At 27.3% G+C, this 16595-nt stretch overlaps 1 protein-coding gene across 2 annotated transcripts in view; it reads right to left on the bottom strand.

The window, feature by feature from the left end:
* Positions 1 to 5503: 5503 nt before the first annotated feature.
* Positions 5504 to 16595, bottom strand: part of LOC117167682 — a 25294-nt gene continuing 14202 nt past the window's right edge. Inside the window, exons 2-3 of one of the 2 annotated variants that reach the window (XM_033352796.1) lie at positions 6630 to 8290; positions 6425 to 6526 (exon numbers count right to left, since the gene is read on the bottom strand). In XM_033352796.1, coding sequence (XP_033208687.1) covers positions 6521 to 6526; positions 6630 to 8288 — 1665 coding nt within the window. In that variant the 5' untranslated portion in view covers positions 8289 to 8290 and the 3' untranslated portion in view covers positions 6425 to 6520. Of the gene's footprint in view, positions 8291 to 16595 lie in introns of both variants that reach the window. The other variant, XM_033352795.1, reaches the window with a different exon arrangement.

Genomic DNA, 16595 nt, shown 5'->3' with positions numbered 1-16595 from the left:
TTCTGCTAAAGTAATGAATCTTCGATCCAAAAAATGAATTCTCATCGAAAAGTATGTACCTGAAATTGCAACGTTCAAATGCACGAACATTAAACCAAAAAATATAATTGTCGGCAATTTAGCTGAATCCTAAAAAACTAGACATTTAATATTGAAACCAAAAAGAGGAATTTCGAACTAAAGATTTGATTTTTAACTAGACAAGATTTTTCAGACAATACAAACAAAATTGTTATATATTTAAATTTTCAGGTAAAAAGTTAATGTTCAACCAAAACGTTGAGTTTTTAATTTAAAAAGGTCAATTATAAACAAAAAATGGAATAATTATATTTTCAGTTGAATCAATTTTCACCTAAGAAAAATATAATTTTCAAGAAAATAATTAAATTTTTAACCAGTGATGCATCATCGATAAAAAAAAACAATTCGGAACGAAAAGAGTAGTAGTTGATACATTTACTAAAAATGTTTTGTTTCAATGAAACTCAGTTGAATTCAACCAAAAAGTACGGATTTACATTAATTAGTTGATTCCTCAAAAAAAAATAAAACAAATTTTTAAGTAAAAAAAGAAGGAATTTTTATCAAAAGAGTTGAATTTTCAATCAAACGAGATGTCTCCGATAGTAAATGAGAAAATCTCATACAAAATGTTGAACTGTAAAGCCAATAAGACGAATTTTCTACAAAATATTGCATTTTTGACACAAAAAGGAAAATTTGCAATTAAAGCAGCAAATTTCCGTTGGAGAATTCTTTTCGGTTAAAAATGCGACTTTTTTAAAATGTGCATATTTTTGACTTAACATGTTTTGGTTGAGGATTCAACTGTTTTGTTGAAAATTCATATTTTTTTTGTCGAATTGAACTATGTTTGGTTGAACATTCATTGATTTGATTAAAATTTAAACTATTTCTTTGAAAACTAATTTTTTGACTGAAATTGGAAAAACTTTTTTTTTCAAATTTAAGGACATTTCTTACTTAATTAATTCTAAATTTCAAGGTCCTCAATATTTAGACTCACAAAAATAATATTTTAAAACATTTTTTTTTAATTTTAAAAACTTAGGTTGTAATCGGATAAGTGTTTTATTTCAAAACATGGTTTGGAGAAAAAAATACACAATATCGTTCAGACAATATTGAGAAATTTGCATATTCAATGTTTAAAATTTGTTGCCATTCAAATTTTCACATCTTTCTTTAGGGGAATATGACAGTCTGCTACGTCATTTTTTAAATTCTATTTTAGATGGAGCTCTAAATCCCAGTTTTCAGTTCAATTCCAAATTAAAAATGAATAAACTGAAATATTTAAATAAAAAAATTCCGTGTGACGAAGAATTTCAACAATAATAAAAATGCAATAAAATTTTTTTAAATATCAAAAAAATATTTATAACTTTAATTTGTTTTATAGGTCATAAAGTTGTGTATTTAAAAAAATGGGTGAGACGGATGACTTTTGTGAATGTGATAATTATGTAGTTCGCCATATTTAATATTTATGTAATTTTATTTTTAATTTATGTACACAAATGAATAAATTATACAAATTTGAAGTCACTAAAGCTGTAAAAAAAGTACATTAAATTAAAATATGTAGTAGAATTATAAACAAGCAGAATTAAAAACATAAAAATCTATTTTTTATTGTACAATCCCCAAATTACGCACAATAGTTTGTTATTGCAATGTTATTATATTGTGAAAAATGGAGTCGAAAGCATCGAATAGAAATATTTAGAATTAACAACATTCTCAACTTTTAAATGTACTCAAAATATATCATTGGAGATTTTCAAATTTTTTATTTTTTTACAGCGTAGAATTTAATTATCAACTTCAATTTTCATTCTAATTATAGATTATAAAATCACACCTGTATATTTGAAAAATAAAAGCAATGGATTTTAAAATGGAAGTGAGTTCTTTAAATTAATCACACCTTTAAAGAATGTTTTTTAATTTAAAGAAAATTATGCAAGAATATATATTATAATTTCTTTCAAACACTCAGAAAACGATTTAGTTCAATCAAAAAAATCTTATTGGTTCAACTATAGAATATATAATATGCTAATTTTATAAAAAAAAATATTTGGTTGATTCAATAAAAGAAGTTGGTTTGAGCAATAAATTATTTGTTTGAATCAACCAAATCTTTAAGTATATCCAAGAAAACAAGTTTTTACGTTCAAGAAAATTTTTTCCCTGAGTAGTTTTCAACGATCTTAAATATTTCGTGCATTTTAAAAATAATTTTGGGTAAAATAACAAAAAATCCGCTACGGAAATCATCCCGGAAAAGATATATAATATTCCATATAATTGTCACAAAAACAGTTTTTATTTTTGTAGATCTTGAACGTAGAATTACTTAGTTAAATGTATTTGTACATTTATTATACTCGTACACGTCTTCTCAGAACAACGTTTCATTTAAAAAAGCCGGCTAAACTTTTTAATCTCAAAATTATCTTTTGGGAATGCTCCTAAGTATTTTTATTGAATATTAAAAAAAATCGTTAGGAACAAACAATATTTTTTAAATTTTACCTTTTTTGTTGTATTTTACGCAAAATTTCTAAAAAGGAAAAAAATCACAATTTTCCGAATTAAAAAAAAATGTTAAATCTCTTTTTTTTATAATATCTTGTCTCCTTTACACTCTACATGAAAATTGTAGGAAAATAAGTTCAAGCAGATTAAATTATCTTTAAAATTTGTTAAATTATTGACTATTGGGAATGGTGGTCTACCATTTCGCCACCTGGTGGCGAAAACTAGAAGTAGAACGGTTTGGTCCAATTTTAAAGATGTATTTTAATTTTTGCATAAAAGTTATTTTACGATAGTTTTTTGAAGTAGAAAACAATGATTGAACACAAGAAACAAATCTTTATCAAAAACAAATAGTTTTAGATAGAATTTTCATCTTATACAGTAAAAAACACATAGGTTAAAAAAAAAACATTTAATTTACTATTTTACGTAAGTTTCAATGCATTGTAAGCTTAAATATACTTAAATTAATGTATGTATTGACAAATTTTATTTAGATTATTCTAAGAATGCGAATAACAGACGATTGGAATTTAAACACGAATTATAACCTAACTTTTAAATCAGATCCTTCAACAGTAAATATTTCATGTATAAATAAATAAAAATTTCCTTTTGAGTTCATTTTTACTTCAAAATAAATCCACTTAGGTTCAATACAATAATTGTTTTTCTTTTTCGAAAAATATTTTTGTCAAAAAATGTGTTTCTTCACTGTTTTATATGTAAATTCCATATAAACCCATTTATTTCCGACAAATACTTATTTTTATTATACAATAAATACTTTAAACTCCACAAAAAAAATCAATAAAACACTTTTATGTCCAAATTAAAATGCATCTTTAAAATCGTACCTATTCTTTCTATTTTATACTTTTGTCACCAGGTGGCGTATCATAGTTCAACCATTATAGTCTCTTATAAACGGATTCTTTTTGTGAAACTTTATTATAGATCGTATTTTTTATTTAAAACATATTGTTATTTTTTTCGTTTCGACACAACTTTTATGTTGGATCTTAAGGCGTCATAACTTCGGAAATATTTATGCTAGAACATTCTTTTTTTTGTAATTTTTCGGAAATTTGTGCAATTTTTTGCTTTTTAGAAGTTGTACGTAAAATACAGTAAAATTTAGAATATAAAAAAAAGCTATGCCTTTCATTTATTTGTCAAAAACTAAAAGGGAAGAGAAAGTTCAGCAATATTTATAACGTGGGCACTTTTTTTAACACAAAATTAAAAGTTTTTATCAGAGAAAACTTCACTCATAACTTTCTCCTTTCGAGGGAGAAAAAAAAGGATAAACTGATAAAAAAACAACAAATATTGCGTTATTTTAAAAAGTAGCCTAACGATTTTTTTCATATTCGGTCAAAATACTCAAGAAGCATTCCTAAAGCATAATTTCTAGGGCAGAAACTTTCGCCGGTTCTTTCAATAAAAAATTGGTTCTGAAGAGGCGTGCGTACACTGATTCGTGCAAAATTATAAACATGTTATTTTTATTACTATCTAAATTGTAACACAGTCTTCCAATGGCTGCCTACTTAACGTATTAACAGGTACTTTTCAATCTAGTCTTTTTAAGTATGTAGTGTTAATCTCAACTCTTTTAATGGATAAAGTGAACAATAATCAAAAAATTAAATAAGAAAGAAAACTGTGTCTTTTCACTGATCGTCTTATTAGTTTCCTACAATACTACTTGTTATACAAAAAGTATTATTTTAGGAATGCAGATTCTTTCTCTCTGTATTAACTGAGTACTGAATAAAAGTACGGCCCGTACTCAAATAAATATATTTTTTAGAAAAATCTCGTAAGCTACTGTTGAAAACGTGCGTTTAAAGTTGTCATTCTATAATTAGTTTTCTTTCGCAACTATAATAGTTATAATTCTTAAATTCTTTCACTAATCAGCCTTCACAAAAATGCATAACATTCGACTTTTTCGGACTAAATAAACATGATAAAAATTAGATGTTAAATGAAAAAAAAATCTGGATATTAAATGAAGTCATTTTGAAATCTAGATATCCAGAATAAAGAAAAACAATACTGTAGCCTTATTAATTATCGATATGTAGTACATATATCTAGGCTTTTTAATGAAGAACTTATCACGTATCACAAAGTACAGTCGACATTATCATTTGTCACTTTACTCATAACAATTTGACACCAATGTCAAAAATATCAACATTCATTGGTCTCGAGACTATCAAATTTTCACTGAGATTATTTTCTTGTACCTAAAATTACACGATAAAGTCCGACGCATTATTCGAAACGCAGATTTTTATAAATAACAAAATAATTGTATTTCCTAATAATTAGAACGTGGTGGAAAACACAAATCTCAAAATGGAATTTTTTCACTTCAATTACTAGTGCACTCTACAGAAAAATATAAATTTTTGATTAGTTATTTGAAATTTCTGAAAACTTGTATTTTTCCATTCAAATTTAAAATTTCCTTTAAGTCCCTAGTGGAAAAACTTTTGCAGAAAAGTTATAAAAAATTCAGACATTTGTACTGGAACTTACAAATAAATAGAGTATTTTCTAAAAAAAAAATTAATAAAAGTTCATTTTTACTTAAGGTGGTGTCAAAAATCATCTATGAAAAAAAAGTTTTTTTAATGATTTTTAGAATCAAAATAATAATATTTTAAGAATGATTTTTGTATATTAATTTCATCTTACTATCGCTCCTAACTAATTTTGAAAAAATATCTAAACTTGATTGACTATTCGCTATTTTCTACATTGGAAACAGTAGAGTTGTAGGGAATATTTTTTATGCAAAAACAGTAGAAAAAAATTCAGGTACAAAAAATATTCCGAAAATAATTATATTTCGTAAGTTATAAACTTATTTCGTGAAAAAATATATTTTTTTTCACAAAAAATGACTGGTATTATTTCAATTCATAAAATCGGAGAACTATATTTTTTTCCACACCTGATTTTTGCCACGATAATTACTTTAAGGCTCAGAAAATTTAACTTTTTTAATATGGATTATTGCATTTTAAGATTCTGCATTTTAAACAAAAAATGGTAAATTCTTGTACACTATTTTCCTGTAAAACACTGACTTGTAATTTATAATATTTATTTGTACTTCCCTGTAAAATGTGTCGTATTTTTTGTTACTTATTTGTAAAAGATTTTCCTTCAGAGAAAATGTTTCTTTTGAGATTGAAGGAGAATTTAAAATTTGATTTAAAAAACGTTAATCTGATATTTTGAATAACCTGAAATTTTCCAATAGCTTTTTAAAGGGTCGAAAATCGTAATTTTTATTTTTCATATAGCCCATTAGTAACTAAAATAAAAAACTCCCGCTGATTCTGAAAAATAACACAAATTTTCTCCGTTCACTCTTTTTTTTTTACTTTTCTCGAGAAGGGTTCTTTCAATCAAAAAATTAATACAGCAAAAATATGTATTCCACAGAATAAATCAAAAAATTTTTTGGTTGAAATTTCCGGACTGGCAAAATAGACCAGAAATTATTTTATCGAAAAAAAAATGTTGCAGTTGCTTTCAATGTAGAAAGGAAAAGAATAAACTTTCTGAAATTTGTATTTTACGCTACGTCCCATTAACAATAATGTTTAAACAAACGATAATTATTTTTTTATATAATAAAGAGTAATATCTGGCGAGAAAGTAACCTTTTTACTTACTTTTCTAAGCTGAGGATGATGTTTTATACTCCTCAGTATCGCACGTGGTGAACTCTTTTCAGTGGATTCTCGAATTCTGAGCGAGCTTCGGACCTGGATTGTTTCATCAGCCGAATCTGTATTCAGCAATCTTCCTTCCTCGAACGAATTTTTATCCCTGAATTGACTCTCATCATTCGAATCCCTAAATGAAATCGAGTCGCTTAATTTTAGATGTTCATATTCTTCAAAATCGCAGGAGCTCACATTCATTTCTGGAACCAACGAAGAATTAAAATTTGAATCTGAGATCTGTCTCTCATTTTCGCAATTCTTCTTTAAAGTAGAATATTCTAAAGGAGGAAGAACAATTCTAACTTCTTTTAATGAGAGACGTGGCTGATGATGAGGCGCGACAGAATTCAAGGAGCTTGTAGACGATCTTGTAAGATGCTGATTCCTGGATTCTTGGTCCCTAATCGATTTCTCCGGGCTGCCGGCAACAATTTCGGCGGCTTTTGACTTCTTACTCGGAGAATTTGCCACCAACTCTGCAGCAACGGATTTAAGAGGCAAAGATTTGCTGCTTGTTTTCCTCAACTTGCGATGATTTTTTTTACGACTCAGCTTCCCACGCCTGTTTCTTCGTCTCCTCTTCAAAGTTCGCTGTTCTGCGGCTTTTGATCTTGTTATCGGAGAATTCACGACGGATTCTGTAGCAGAAGATTTAACGGGCGGAGATTCGCTACTTTGTTCCGTAAGCTTCAGTTTTTCTTTACGACTCAGCTGCCTACGCATGTTCTTCAGTCTCCTTTTCAACCGTTTCATTACTGTGGGACTCTTTAAAGTCAATTTCATAAAGATTGGATTCAGCACTGAATAGCCAGAACCTTTTGGTTCAGAAAGTGGATTCACTAGAGAAGATCTGAGAATATTTCTTGCAAGGACAATAGTCGCAACTGGTTCCACTTGATTCGGAAGGTCATTCCTCAAATAGGAAAAGGAATCAGATGACTCTGATCGTTCATCGACACAAGTCTCGCGAATCATTCCTGGAAACTTATAAACGATTGGATCAGTTTTAACGGTCTTCTTTATGTCTTGGAAATTCACGAAATTCTCAAGTGTTCTCAAATTCAATCTTTTTGCTGAAAATCTTTCTGGAAATATCGGTCTGAATCTTGCTGGACATCCAAACAAATTTTGCGAATCTATTTTGCTGGTATAGATACTTAAAAGATCTCGAATCTTGCCTTCTCCAGCAGAAATAAACTCGTTAGCTTCATTTGCAATTTTGCCAAAGCGTAAATTAAGCAAGGTACTTTCCCCTTTTTCGTGAGAATTGAAACCGAGAAATTCATTACTAGTTTCGTCAACATCATCGATCGAAGGTTGTCTGTAAACTAAAACTTTTTGAGGACACACTTCATTCGCAATGATGGTCGGTTTTCCCGAAGATTTTTTTTCGCCAGTGGAGCTTTCATCAGTTTTAGAATTAGATTGATCCTCGACGTCGAGGGAAGGCGGATAATCTACGCTATTTACTGGCTCGGTAGAAGTGATTTCGGGCATTTGAATGTCTTCCGGTGATGAGGAGTCATCATGATCATCGTAGAGCTTGAAGACGTGAACAGACTCGGGGACTGTTGATGCGTCGCTCAATGCACCATCGTCAGGATTGCACTTATGATAGTATTTGTTATTATTCTCGCCGAACAAACCTTCTCGAGTGCCATTCTTGTCTGGACTTTCGTCGTCTGAGCTCAAAATTATAGTTTTGTTATCGAATTCACCATGTTTCGTAGCACGGGCAACTGGAGGGACCTGCTCTTGCAGAGGCGAACTTAAGTGTTCGGAACCTTGAGTACCGACAGTTGATTGTTCTGCAACCAAAACGTTCGACTGTCTGTAATTTAAAATGTTGCGAGCGTAACTGTATTGAACTTCACATTGGTCATTTTGTGTAGTCTCTGTGCGCATTGTACGCGATAAACGCATACAACTAAAATTAACCTTCACTACGGTTCGTCTCTCCATTTCTGTAATGAAAAAAAAAACAAATTATTGTAGTCAAGTAGTTGAGGGCTTTAGAATTTTTATTTGTTTTTTTATACAGCACAATTGGAATTTATAATGATAAATTCAGGGTATCTACTCAAATCCTGGAGAAAAAAAAATCCGTGACAATTCCAGCTTTTTCCAGGTATATCAAGTTTTTTTTCCATCAGGGTGGCCACCATTTTTTAAATTTTTATCTCCCGGTTCTCTTGGGTTATGCAAAAAATTAACTCCCTTTGCGAAACCCACGGGGTTTTTACATACATTATCAATTGCGAAAAATGATAAATATCAGCAAACCTTTTTGCAAGAAGTTGATTGAGTTTAAATCATATAATAACGAGGATAAGGCATATTTTTGTGCCTATAATAAAGGGAAATAAAGAGATACGTTTTTACTACATGCTAGCGGTAAATGTCTGCGCACAAATCGCGATTTCATGTGTCTGGATTTCTGCTCACTAAACATGAAAATATGCAGATTTAAAAATTCATTATCATAACAATTTTTTAATTTTAAATATAAGGTTTTAAAGGCATGTGCCGAATACCTACATTACCGACCTCACTTTATCAACTCACTGAAATTTTTTTTCAACCGAAGCACTTTTTTGTAAATAAAATATCGAGTTTCATTTGGGTAGGAACTTCACTGAAAATTATTTCCGACCAAATTAAAACTGGGAACCTTTTCCACATATTTTTTTCTGAACTTCGACATTTTTTAACGTTTGAACTTTTTTTATACATAAGACTCACAACGTATGACAAGCCAGCTGTTACAGCCTCGTCTAGTGGCCGCCAGGGTTCGGATTTTTATGCGCCGTTACCGCCTGATGCCGATGGAATTGATAGTCAAGTCCTTTGTTGTTAGAGTTCTGAACCGGTAATATTACTTTGAGAACGGTAACGAGAATGAGAATATTACCGAGAAATAAATTCTCGTTTTTTTTAAAGCTTGTCTTTTTTATTTTAAAGTTTACCAGCTTTAGTAGAAATTAAATCTTTTTTTAATAAAATTGCAACTGTTTGGTTACAAATTAAGTTATTATTCAATTTTCTTGAAAACTTAACTATTTCGTAGAAAATTTACTTTTTGTTTAAAATTGATATTTTGTTGTTAAAAATGGAAATGAAATATTTATAATATTTATAATTTACTTTTTGGATAAAAATGCAACTATATGGTAGAGAATTTACTATTTTGTTAAAAATACGTCTTTTTGGATTGAAAAATCAATTTTTTTCGTAGAAACTTATTATTTTTCTTTTTGTTAGAAAAATTCGGTTATTGATGTTACTGAGTTAACTGGAATTTTTTGTTGGATGAAAACTAAACTTTTTTGTGATAAAAAATTCTTCTGCTTTAAGATGAATTATATATTTTTTTTCTATAAAAATGCAACTATTTGATAGAGAATTCAACAGTTTTGTCAAAAAGTCATCCTTTTTGGATAAAAATTCGTCTTTTTGGATTGAAAATTCGATTTTGTTATAGAAAATTATTTCTTGTTACAAAATTTATAGTTTGATCGTGAAAACTCGACTAAAATCTTTTTCAACAGAAAATTCAACTATTTTTTTGAAAATTTATCTTCTTGATTCAAAACTTCATCTGTTATAGCAGAAATTTTATTTTTGTATGAAAATACAACTTTCTAGTTAAAAATCGTTCTTTTTTGTTTGATAATTCAAATAATTTGTTTAAAACATTTGGTTGAATCACTTTGTTAAGAAATCACTTTTTTGTTACAGATTTATATTTTAAGTTGAAAAGTTATCTCGTTGGTTAAAGTTTAATTATCTTGTTGAAAATTCATATTTTTAAATTGAAAATTCAACTACGTTGGTCAAAGTTAAACTACATTGTGAAATTTTTTTATTGAAGGCTTATGCCTGGTTTAAAATTTAACTGTTTAGTGGAAAATACTTCTTTATTTTTGATTTAGAATTCATTTCTTAACAGAAAATGTAACTTTTCCATTTCTTAAGATTGATATTTTTTAGTAAAAAAATTCGCGTTTTTTTTTGTAAACAAATTATTGTTTAGTTTGAAATTTCCTTTTTTTTTGCGTAAAAATGCATTATTTTCGTGGGAAATTCATTTTATGTTGAACAGTTTTTTTTAATTGCATTTTTGTCAAGAAAATTTGTCTTCCGGTTTGAAGATTCAATAATTTAGATAACCTTTTCTTTATTTTTTGAGTGAAAAATATTTATTTCTGGGAAATTTGTCTTTTTGGTTTTAAAATTATTTTCTTTTGTTGTACAAATTTAATTCTTTTTTTATTAAAATATAAATTATGACACTTTTTCGTTGGCAATTTGTCTTTTTAGGTTGCATATTGAACTATTATGTTAAAAATTCAATTATTTTGTTGAAAATTCCAGTATTTTGTTAGTTATCTTTTAAGGTAGAAAAAACTTTTTTTGTTTCAAATAAATGAATAAATTTGAAAATTTTTAATTTGTATATGAAACACTGTTTTACTCTGCTTATAAAATAATCTATGGTAAAAAAAATCATAAAATAAAAATGCTGGTACTGGAGTATTAATATTTGAAATGAAAAATTGTCAAAGAAAAATCAGAGAGAAAAATCATCAGAGTGGGCTCGTCTTATTCTACTTCGTGGTATTTATTAAATAATGTGAGGCAATTGAATTTTCAGGTTAGAGATTCGGTCTAACATTAGTAAATAATTAATGAACTACTGCTTTGCATATTTTAAATTCCTGAATATGTTTGAGCTAGAAAATAATTTATATTCGACCGCTGACATAACCTGAACAATAAAAATATTGTTAAAAATCATAAATTCTTAAATTCTCTAAAATGCTTTCAAATTTTCATCAATTCTGTCATATTCTCGGTTAAATAACCTGAACTTAAATTCTCAGGAATTTAAAAACTATATTTGTTGTGTGCTGGATAAGATTCAGTTAAAATATTTTTTTTACATCTTTTATTATTAATTTTTTTTACTTTAACGTTGTTTTCTGTCGACTCTTGCATTTATCAAAGTTTGAGCAAAGTTTCAGGTCGATATTTTATTTAAAAAAAAGTTCTTAGGTTCAAAAAAATATTCCGTGTACTGATAAAGGGAGGTCTGTAATATAAGTATTTGGCTGTGTCACCTGCCCTTTAATATTTCTGAAACAATGATTAATAATTTAATTTCGAATTGCAAGCGTCTGAAATTAAAAAAAAATGCAATAACGATTTTGGACAATTTAATTAGAAATAGAAGTTGAATTGTTTCATTTCTAAGACGAAGCGCAAAAGTTAAACAATTTGAATTCGAATTGGAGAATCACGGAATTATAATGGTTTTCGATTCAAATTTATAAATTGGGAAAACAACAAAACGTTAAGAATTGCTGCATGTTTCAAGATTCGAATTTTGGAAACTGGGTCAGTTAAATTTTCGAAATTGTATTCTTAATTATTAAAAGCGTTAAAAATGAAAGAATTAAAGATTGAAAACTTTTCAATTTGAATTAGTCTTTTAAAAAACTTTCAAAATAGATAGTATTCTAAATGGGAAACATTAAAAATGAAAAAATTTCTACTCCGGAACGTTAAAACTTAAACAAATGTGTGAACTTTATTTAAAACTGAAAAAAATGTTAGTCGCAAAAGACTGTGATATTAAAATTTTTTAATACTCAACTTTTGAAAATTTTCATTATTTGAAGTTAATTAAAATAACTTAAAAATTCATAATTTTAAAATTGCTAATTATACTTTCGAAAATTCGATCAACTCAATTTTAATGGCAAAATTAAAAACTATGAAAGGAAAAAATAAAAATTTGATATCCAACGTAAAAATTCATAACTTAAAAATTGTAACCTTTTAAAATTATCAAAATTATCTATTTACTGATGTGTCGAATTCAGATTGTTTAATTTTAAGAAATTTTCGAATCAATTATTTTTCAATTTTAAATGCTTTTTTTAAATCTTGAACTAAAAATCGGACATTCTTAAGATCTTACATTACAAATTTAAATAAAGAATACAAAACAATATTGCTATAATATGATTGCATTTTTTGAAATTGTACAGCTTTAAGCTTTTCAATTTGAAATTGCTTTATACTTAAATCTCAAATTATTAAATTCAAAACTGACTATCAAGGTTTTTAATTAAAAATTTTTAAATATTTAATAGCGAAATGGCCCTGAAATTATAAATATTTAAATTTAAAACTACAATGTTGTAAAATTAAAAATTGGAAACCTTAAAAAATTAATCTAAAACGTAATTTAAGAAAAAACTTTAGTATAACGGACTAAAACATTAAATTGTTTTACAATAGAGCATTCAAAACCATAATTTTGAACTAAAATTACAGAAATTTTTGAGAAGATAAATATATTATAATACAAAACGCACGAATTGTGAAATTCGGGAAATCTCCCCTGTTGTAATATTTCTCTCCCCGTTTTATACCAGTTTTCTACCGGTGCAAGTTTCTCCCGATTCCACACCCTGATTATAAATAATTCTCTTTTCAGTTTCTCGGAATTTAATTAATATTAGAAGACATTTTTAGACATTTCAGCAAGATAAATGAATTGAATAATACTGAAAAAATAATTAACGATTTTTTGAATTTTTCTCTAAAGTCCATGAATTTGAATGATAATTGTAAAAAAATGTTACCTGCTTATTCTTAAAATTCAGTGCATTTTTAGGTAAAATAATGTGCGTATTAAATTAATTTCAATTTAATGCGCTTCAAAATCCTAACTTTTTAAGGAAAAATATTAATTTTTTACAGTTAAAGAAAATTTTTCACATAAATATGTGTATTTTTAACCGAAAGAATGAATTTTTAACTAGAAATACTAATTTTCCACCAGGCTAATGAATTTTAAACAAAAATATAAATTTTTGGGAAAAAATTCAGTTTTTAAATGAGAAGCTTTATTTTCAACTAAAATTATGAATATTTAACGTGGTTAATTGAAATTTAAAACAAAAAGATGAATTTTCTCCACAAAGACGATTTTTCAACAAAATGCATGAATTTTCAACAAAATATTTGCATTATCCACATTTTTTACCAAATAGTTGAATTTTAAACTAAAAAAAATATATCAACTTTCAACCAAAAGTGGAATATTATCTTTTAAACAAAAATATGAATTTTCAATTGAAATGATCAATCTTTAACTTCAATAGTTGATTTTATGACGCGAAAGATGAATTTCCATGCAAGAACATTAATTTTCACAAAATAAGACGAATTTCATGGAAAATACATGAATTTTAAATTAAAAGATAAATTGTCAACCAGTAATTCAATAGTTAAATTTTCAGTAAAAAATTAATGTTGAACCAAATAGATGAATTGTCAACTAAAAGGATGTAATTTTCAATTGGAATAGTTGCATTTTCCAGTTAAAAAACTAATTTGCAACAAATACGAAAAAAAAAATAGTTTGGTAAATTTTCATACAAAGTGATGAATTTTCAATTAAAATTATGAATCTTCAACTGGAATAGTCTAATCTACAAGATTAATTTATCAAAAAAATACAAAATTTAAACTGAAAATGCTAATTTTTCAACGAAATATTGAATAGTTATATTTTCAGTAAAAAAATTAATTTTCAACAAAATAAAAGACAAACAAACAAGTTTTCAACAAACTAGTTAACTCTGCAAATGGAATAGTTAACTTTTCAGTGAAAAAATAATTTTCGGCGGAAGAAAAAAACGAAGTTTAAACAAGATACCTCATTTTTCAACCAAGGACATGGATTTTCAACAAAATAGTTCAATACATTAATATAAAGCTACTTTTACCAATGAAGAATCATGGTTATTCGACTTAATATTATATTTTAAAAAATGAAACATAATCTAGAAAAAATTCCCTGACTTTAAACAAACTTCCCTCACATTAGTCTATAAATTATCAACAAACATTAGTCTATAAATTATCAACAATCTTATTTATTTATCGAGGACTTCACAGCCTTTTCCCCATTTCCATCTTTTTCCCGTTTTTTCTTTTAACTGTAAACTGAATTAATGGCAAGTCTACTATTAAATTTTTAGTTAAGAATTCATACTTTTTGTTAAAATATTATTGATTATATTTTTTGTTAAAAATTGATCTCTTCAATTGTAAAATTCAACTCCTTGGTTGAAAATTGAACTACTTCCTCAAAACTTAAACTTTTTGTTTAAACAATCAGAATTTCACTTAAAAATTCGTTTTTTTGTTTGTTTTAAAACTAATTTTTGTACAATTTTGTAGAAAATTCAAATATTTGGTAAAAAAACGTTCGTTGTTTAGAAAAACATTTTTTTTTTTATTAAAAAGTAATCCTCCTCAATGAAAATGTAAGTACTCCATGTTTTGGGTTACAAATTCAATTATTTGGTTTAAAATGTAAATTTTTTGTTAAAAATGCGTGCTTTATAGTAGAAAATTCAACTTTTTGGATAAAAATTCAACTATTTGGTTCAAAATTTAAGTCTTTTATTGAAAATTCGTAATTTCGGGTGGAAAATTAATCTTCATAGTTGAAAATTTCACTATTTTGATAAAAATGTATGTATTTGGTTGAAAATTCCTCTTTCCTAGTAAAAAAATAATCATCCTGGTTGAAAAGTTAACTATTCGGTTGAAAATGTCAGTCTTTTGTTACAAATTTAACTTTTCTGGTAGAAACTTAATCTTTTTGGTTGAAAATTCATCTATTTGGTGAAAAATCCAACTATTTGATTAAAAATTTACCTTCTTCGGTAAAAAATTAATTTTCTTAATCGAAAATTCAACTGTTTGGTTAAAAATTTAAGCCTTTTGTGGAAAATTCGTATTTTTGTATGGTTAATTAATCTTCTTGATTAGAAATTCTAATATTTCGTTAAAAATGTATGTATTTTGTTGAAAATTCATCTTTTTTGGTAGAAAATTAATCTTTTTGGTTGAAAATTCAACTACGTGGTACGCGGTTCAAAATTCAGCATACAACATGAGGCAATTTTTGCACGGTCCCTAAACAGCAATTGAGACAAGTTTTCAGTATGTTATCATTCGTTGAGATATCGGATTTATTATTTTAGCCAAATAGCGAAGAAATTCAAAGATGTTTTTTATGAAAAAGTATAGAAATTGTGACATTAGCTGACAATAGTGAGAAAATAGTGTCATTTTTTCGTATTAGTAGTAAAATAGTGTGATCGCTCAAAAATAGTGCCAATAAATAGTATGGTAGTTCCTAGGCCAAAATTTAAAATATAAGTAAGTAGTCTACCGCGATATTTAAGAAAGTAGTATTTAGAAAAAATCGAAAATGAGTTGTTTATATCACTGAAATCGTAAGAAAAAGATAATCCGTTTATGAAAATTGTTAATAAAATTAAAGATAATTTTTTTTAAATTATTGCAAAAAAGCCGCGTCTTTTAATACTGGCGAGTCGTGTTAGGTAAGAAAACAGTATCTACAGAAAATTTTCTGTAACTGCAAGAATTGTAACACGGAGGATCGAATTGTGGTACCCAAAATTATGCAAGAAGGCAGTCTCTTTCACACTGCGTTTTTGCCTAACACCGACCGGGTCTCAGGGGATGTGATGTTACGCAAGAAAGCAGTCCAAAAATACTACTTTCTTGAAATTATGGGACCTCAGCAAACGCAGTATCTACAAATAAAATTATTAAAAATCGCAAACTAATGACAAATAATTATAAAAATGGTGATAATAAAAAAAGCGTAATTAAATAAATTTTTCCTTTATTTAAATAAATATTTTCTAAAATTAATAGGAAATAGTGAGAAAACGCTATGCAATATTTTATTAAATGATGAGAGAATTGAACAAGTTGACAAGTTCATATACCTTGGTAGCTTATTTACCAGGGACGGGAAGATAGATGAGGAATTAGATAGACGAATAAATGAAGGTAAGAAGGTTATTGGTAGAGCAGGTCCCCTTATCAGAAGTAAACATATATCAAATAAAGCTAAAATGGCAATACATAATTCTATATTTGTACCAACTGTACTATACGGTAGCGAGACATGGACTTATCAAGAAAAAGATAAGAGTAAAATTAACCCAATTGACATGATATTCATGCGCATAATAAGCGGGAAATCCCTAATGGACAAAGTAAGTAACGAGATAATTCTAAAAGAATGTGGTGCAGAAGAGACGTTAGCAGACACATGGGAAAGAAATCGGTTAAGATGGTTCGGACATGTTGAGAGAATGCCAAATGAACGACTAACGAAACAAGTGTATCAAGGTAAAGTAAATG

Source organism: Belonocnema kinseyi, chromosome 2 (genome assembly GCF_010883055.1).
Source record: "Belonocnema kinseyi isolate 2016_QV_RU_SX_M_011 chromosome 2, B_treatae_v1, whole genome shotgun sequence".
Lineage (NCBI taxonomy): Eukaryota > Metazoa > Arthropoda > Insecta > Hymenoptera > Cynipidae > Belonocnema > Belonocnema kinseyi.
This window is presented reverse-complemented; position numbering and strand designations above follow the sequence as displayed.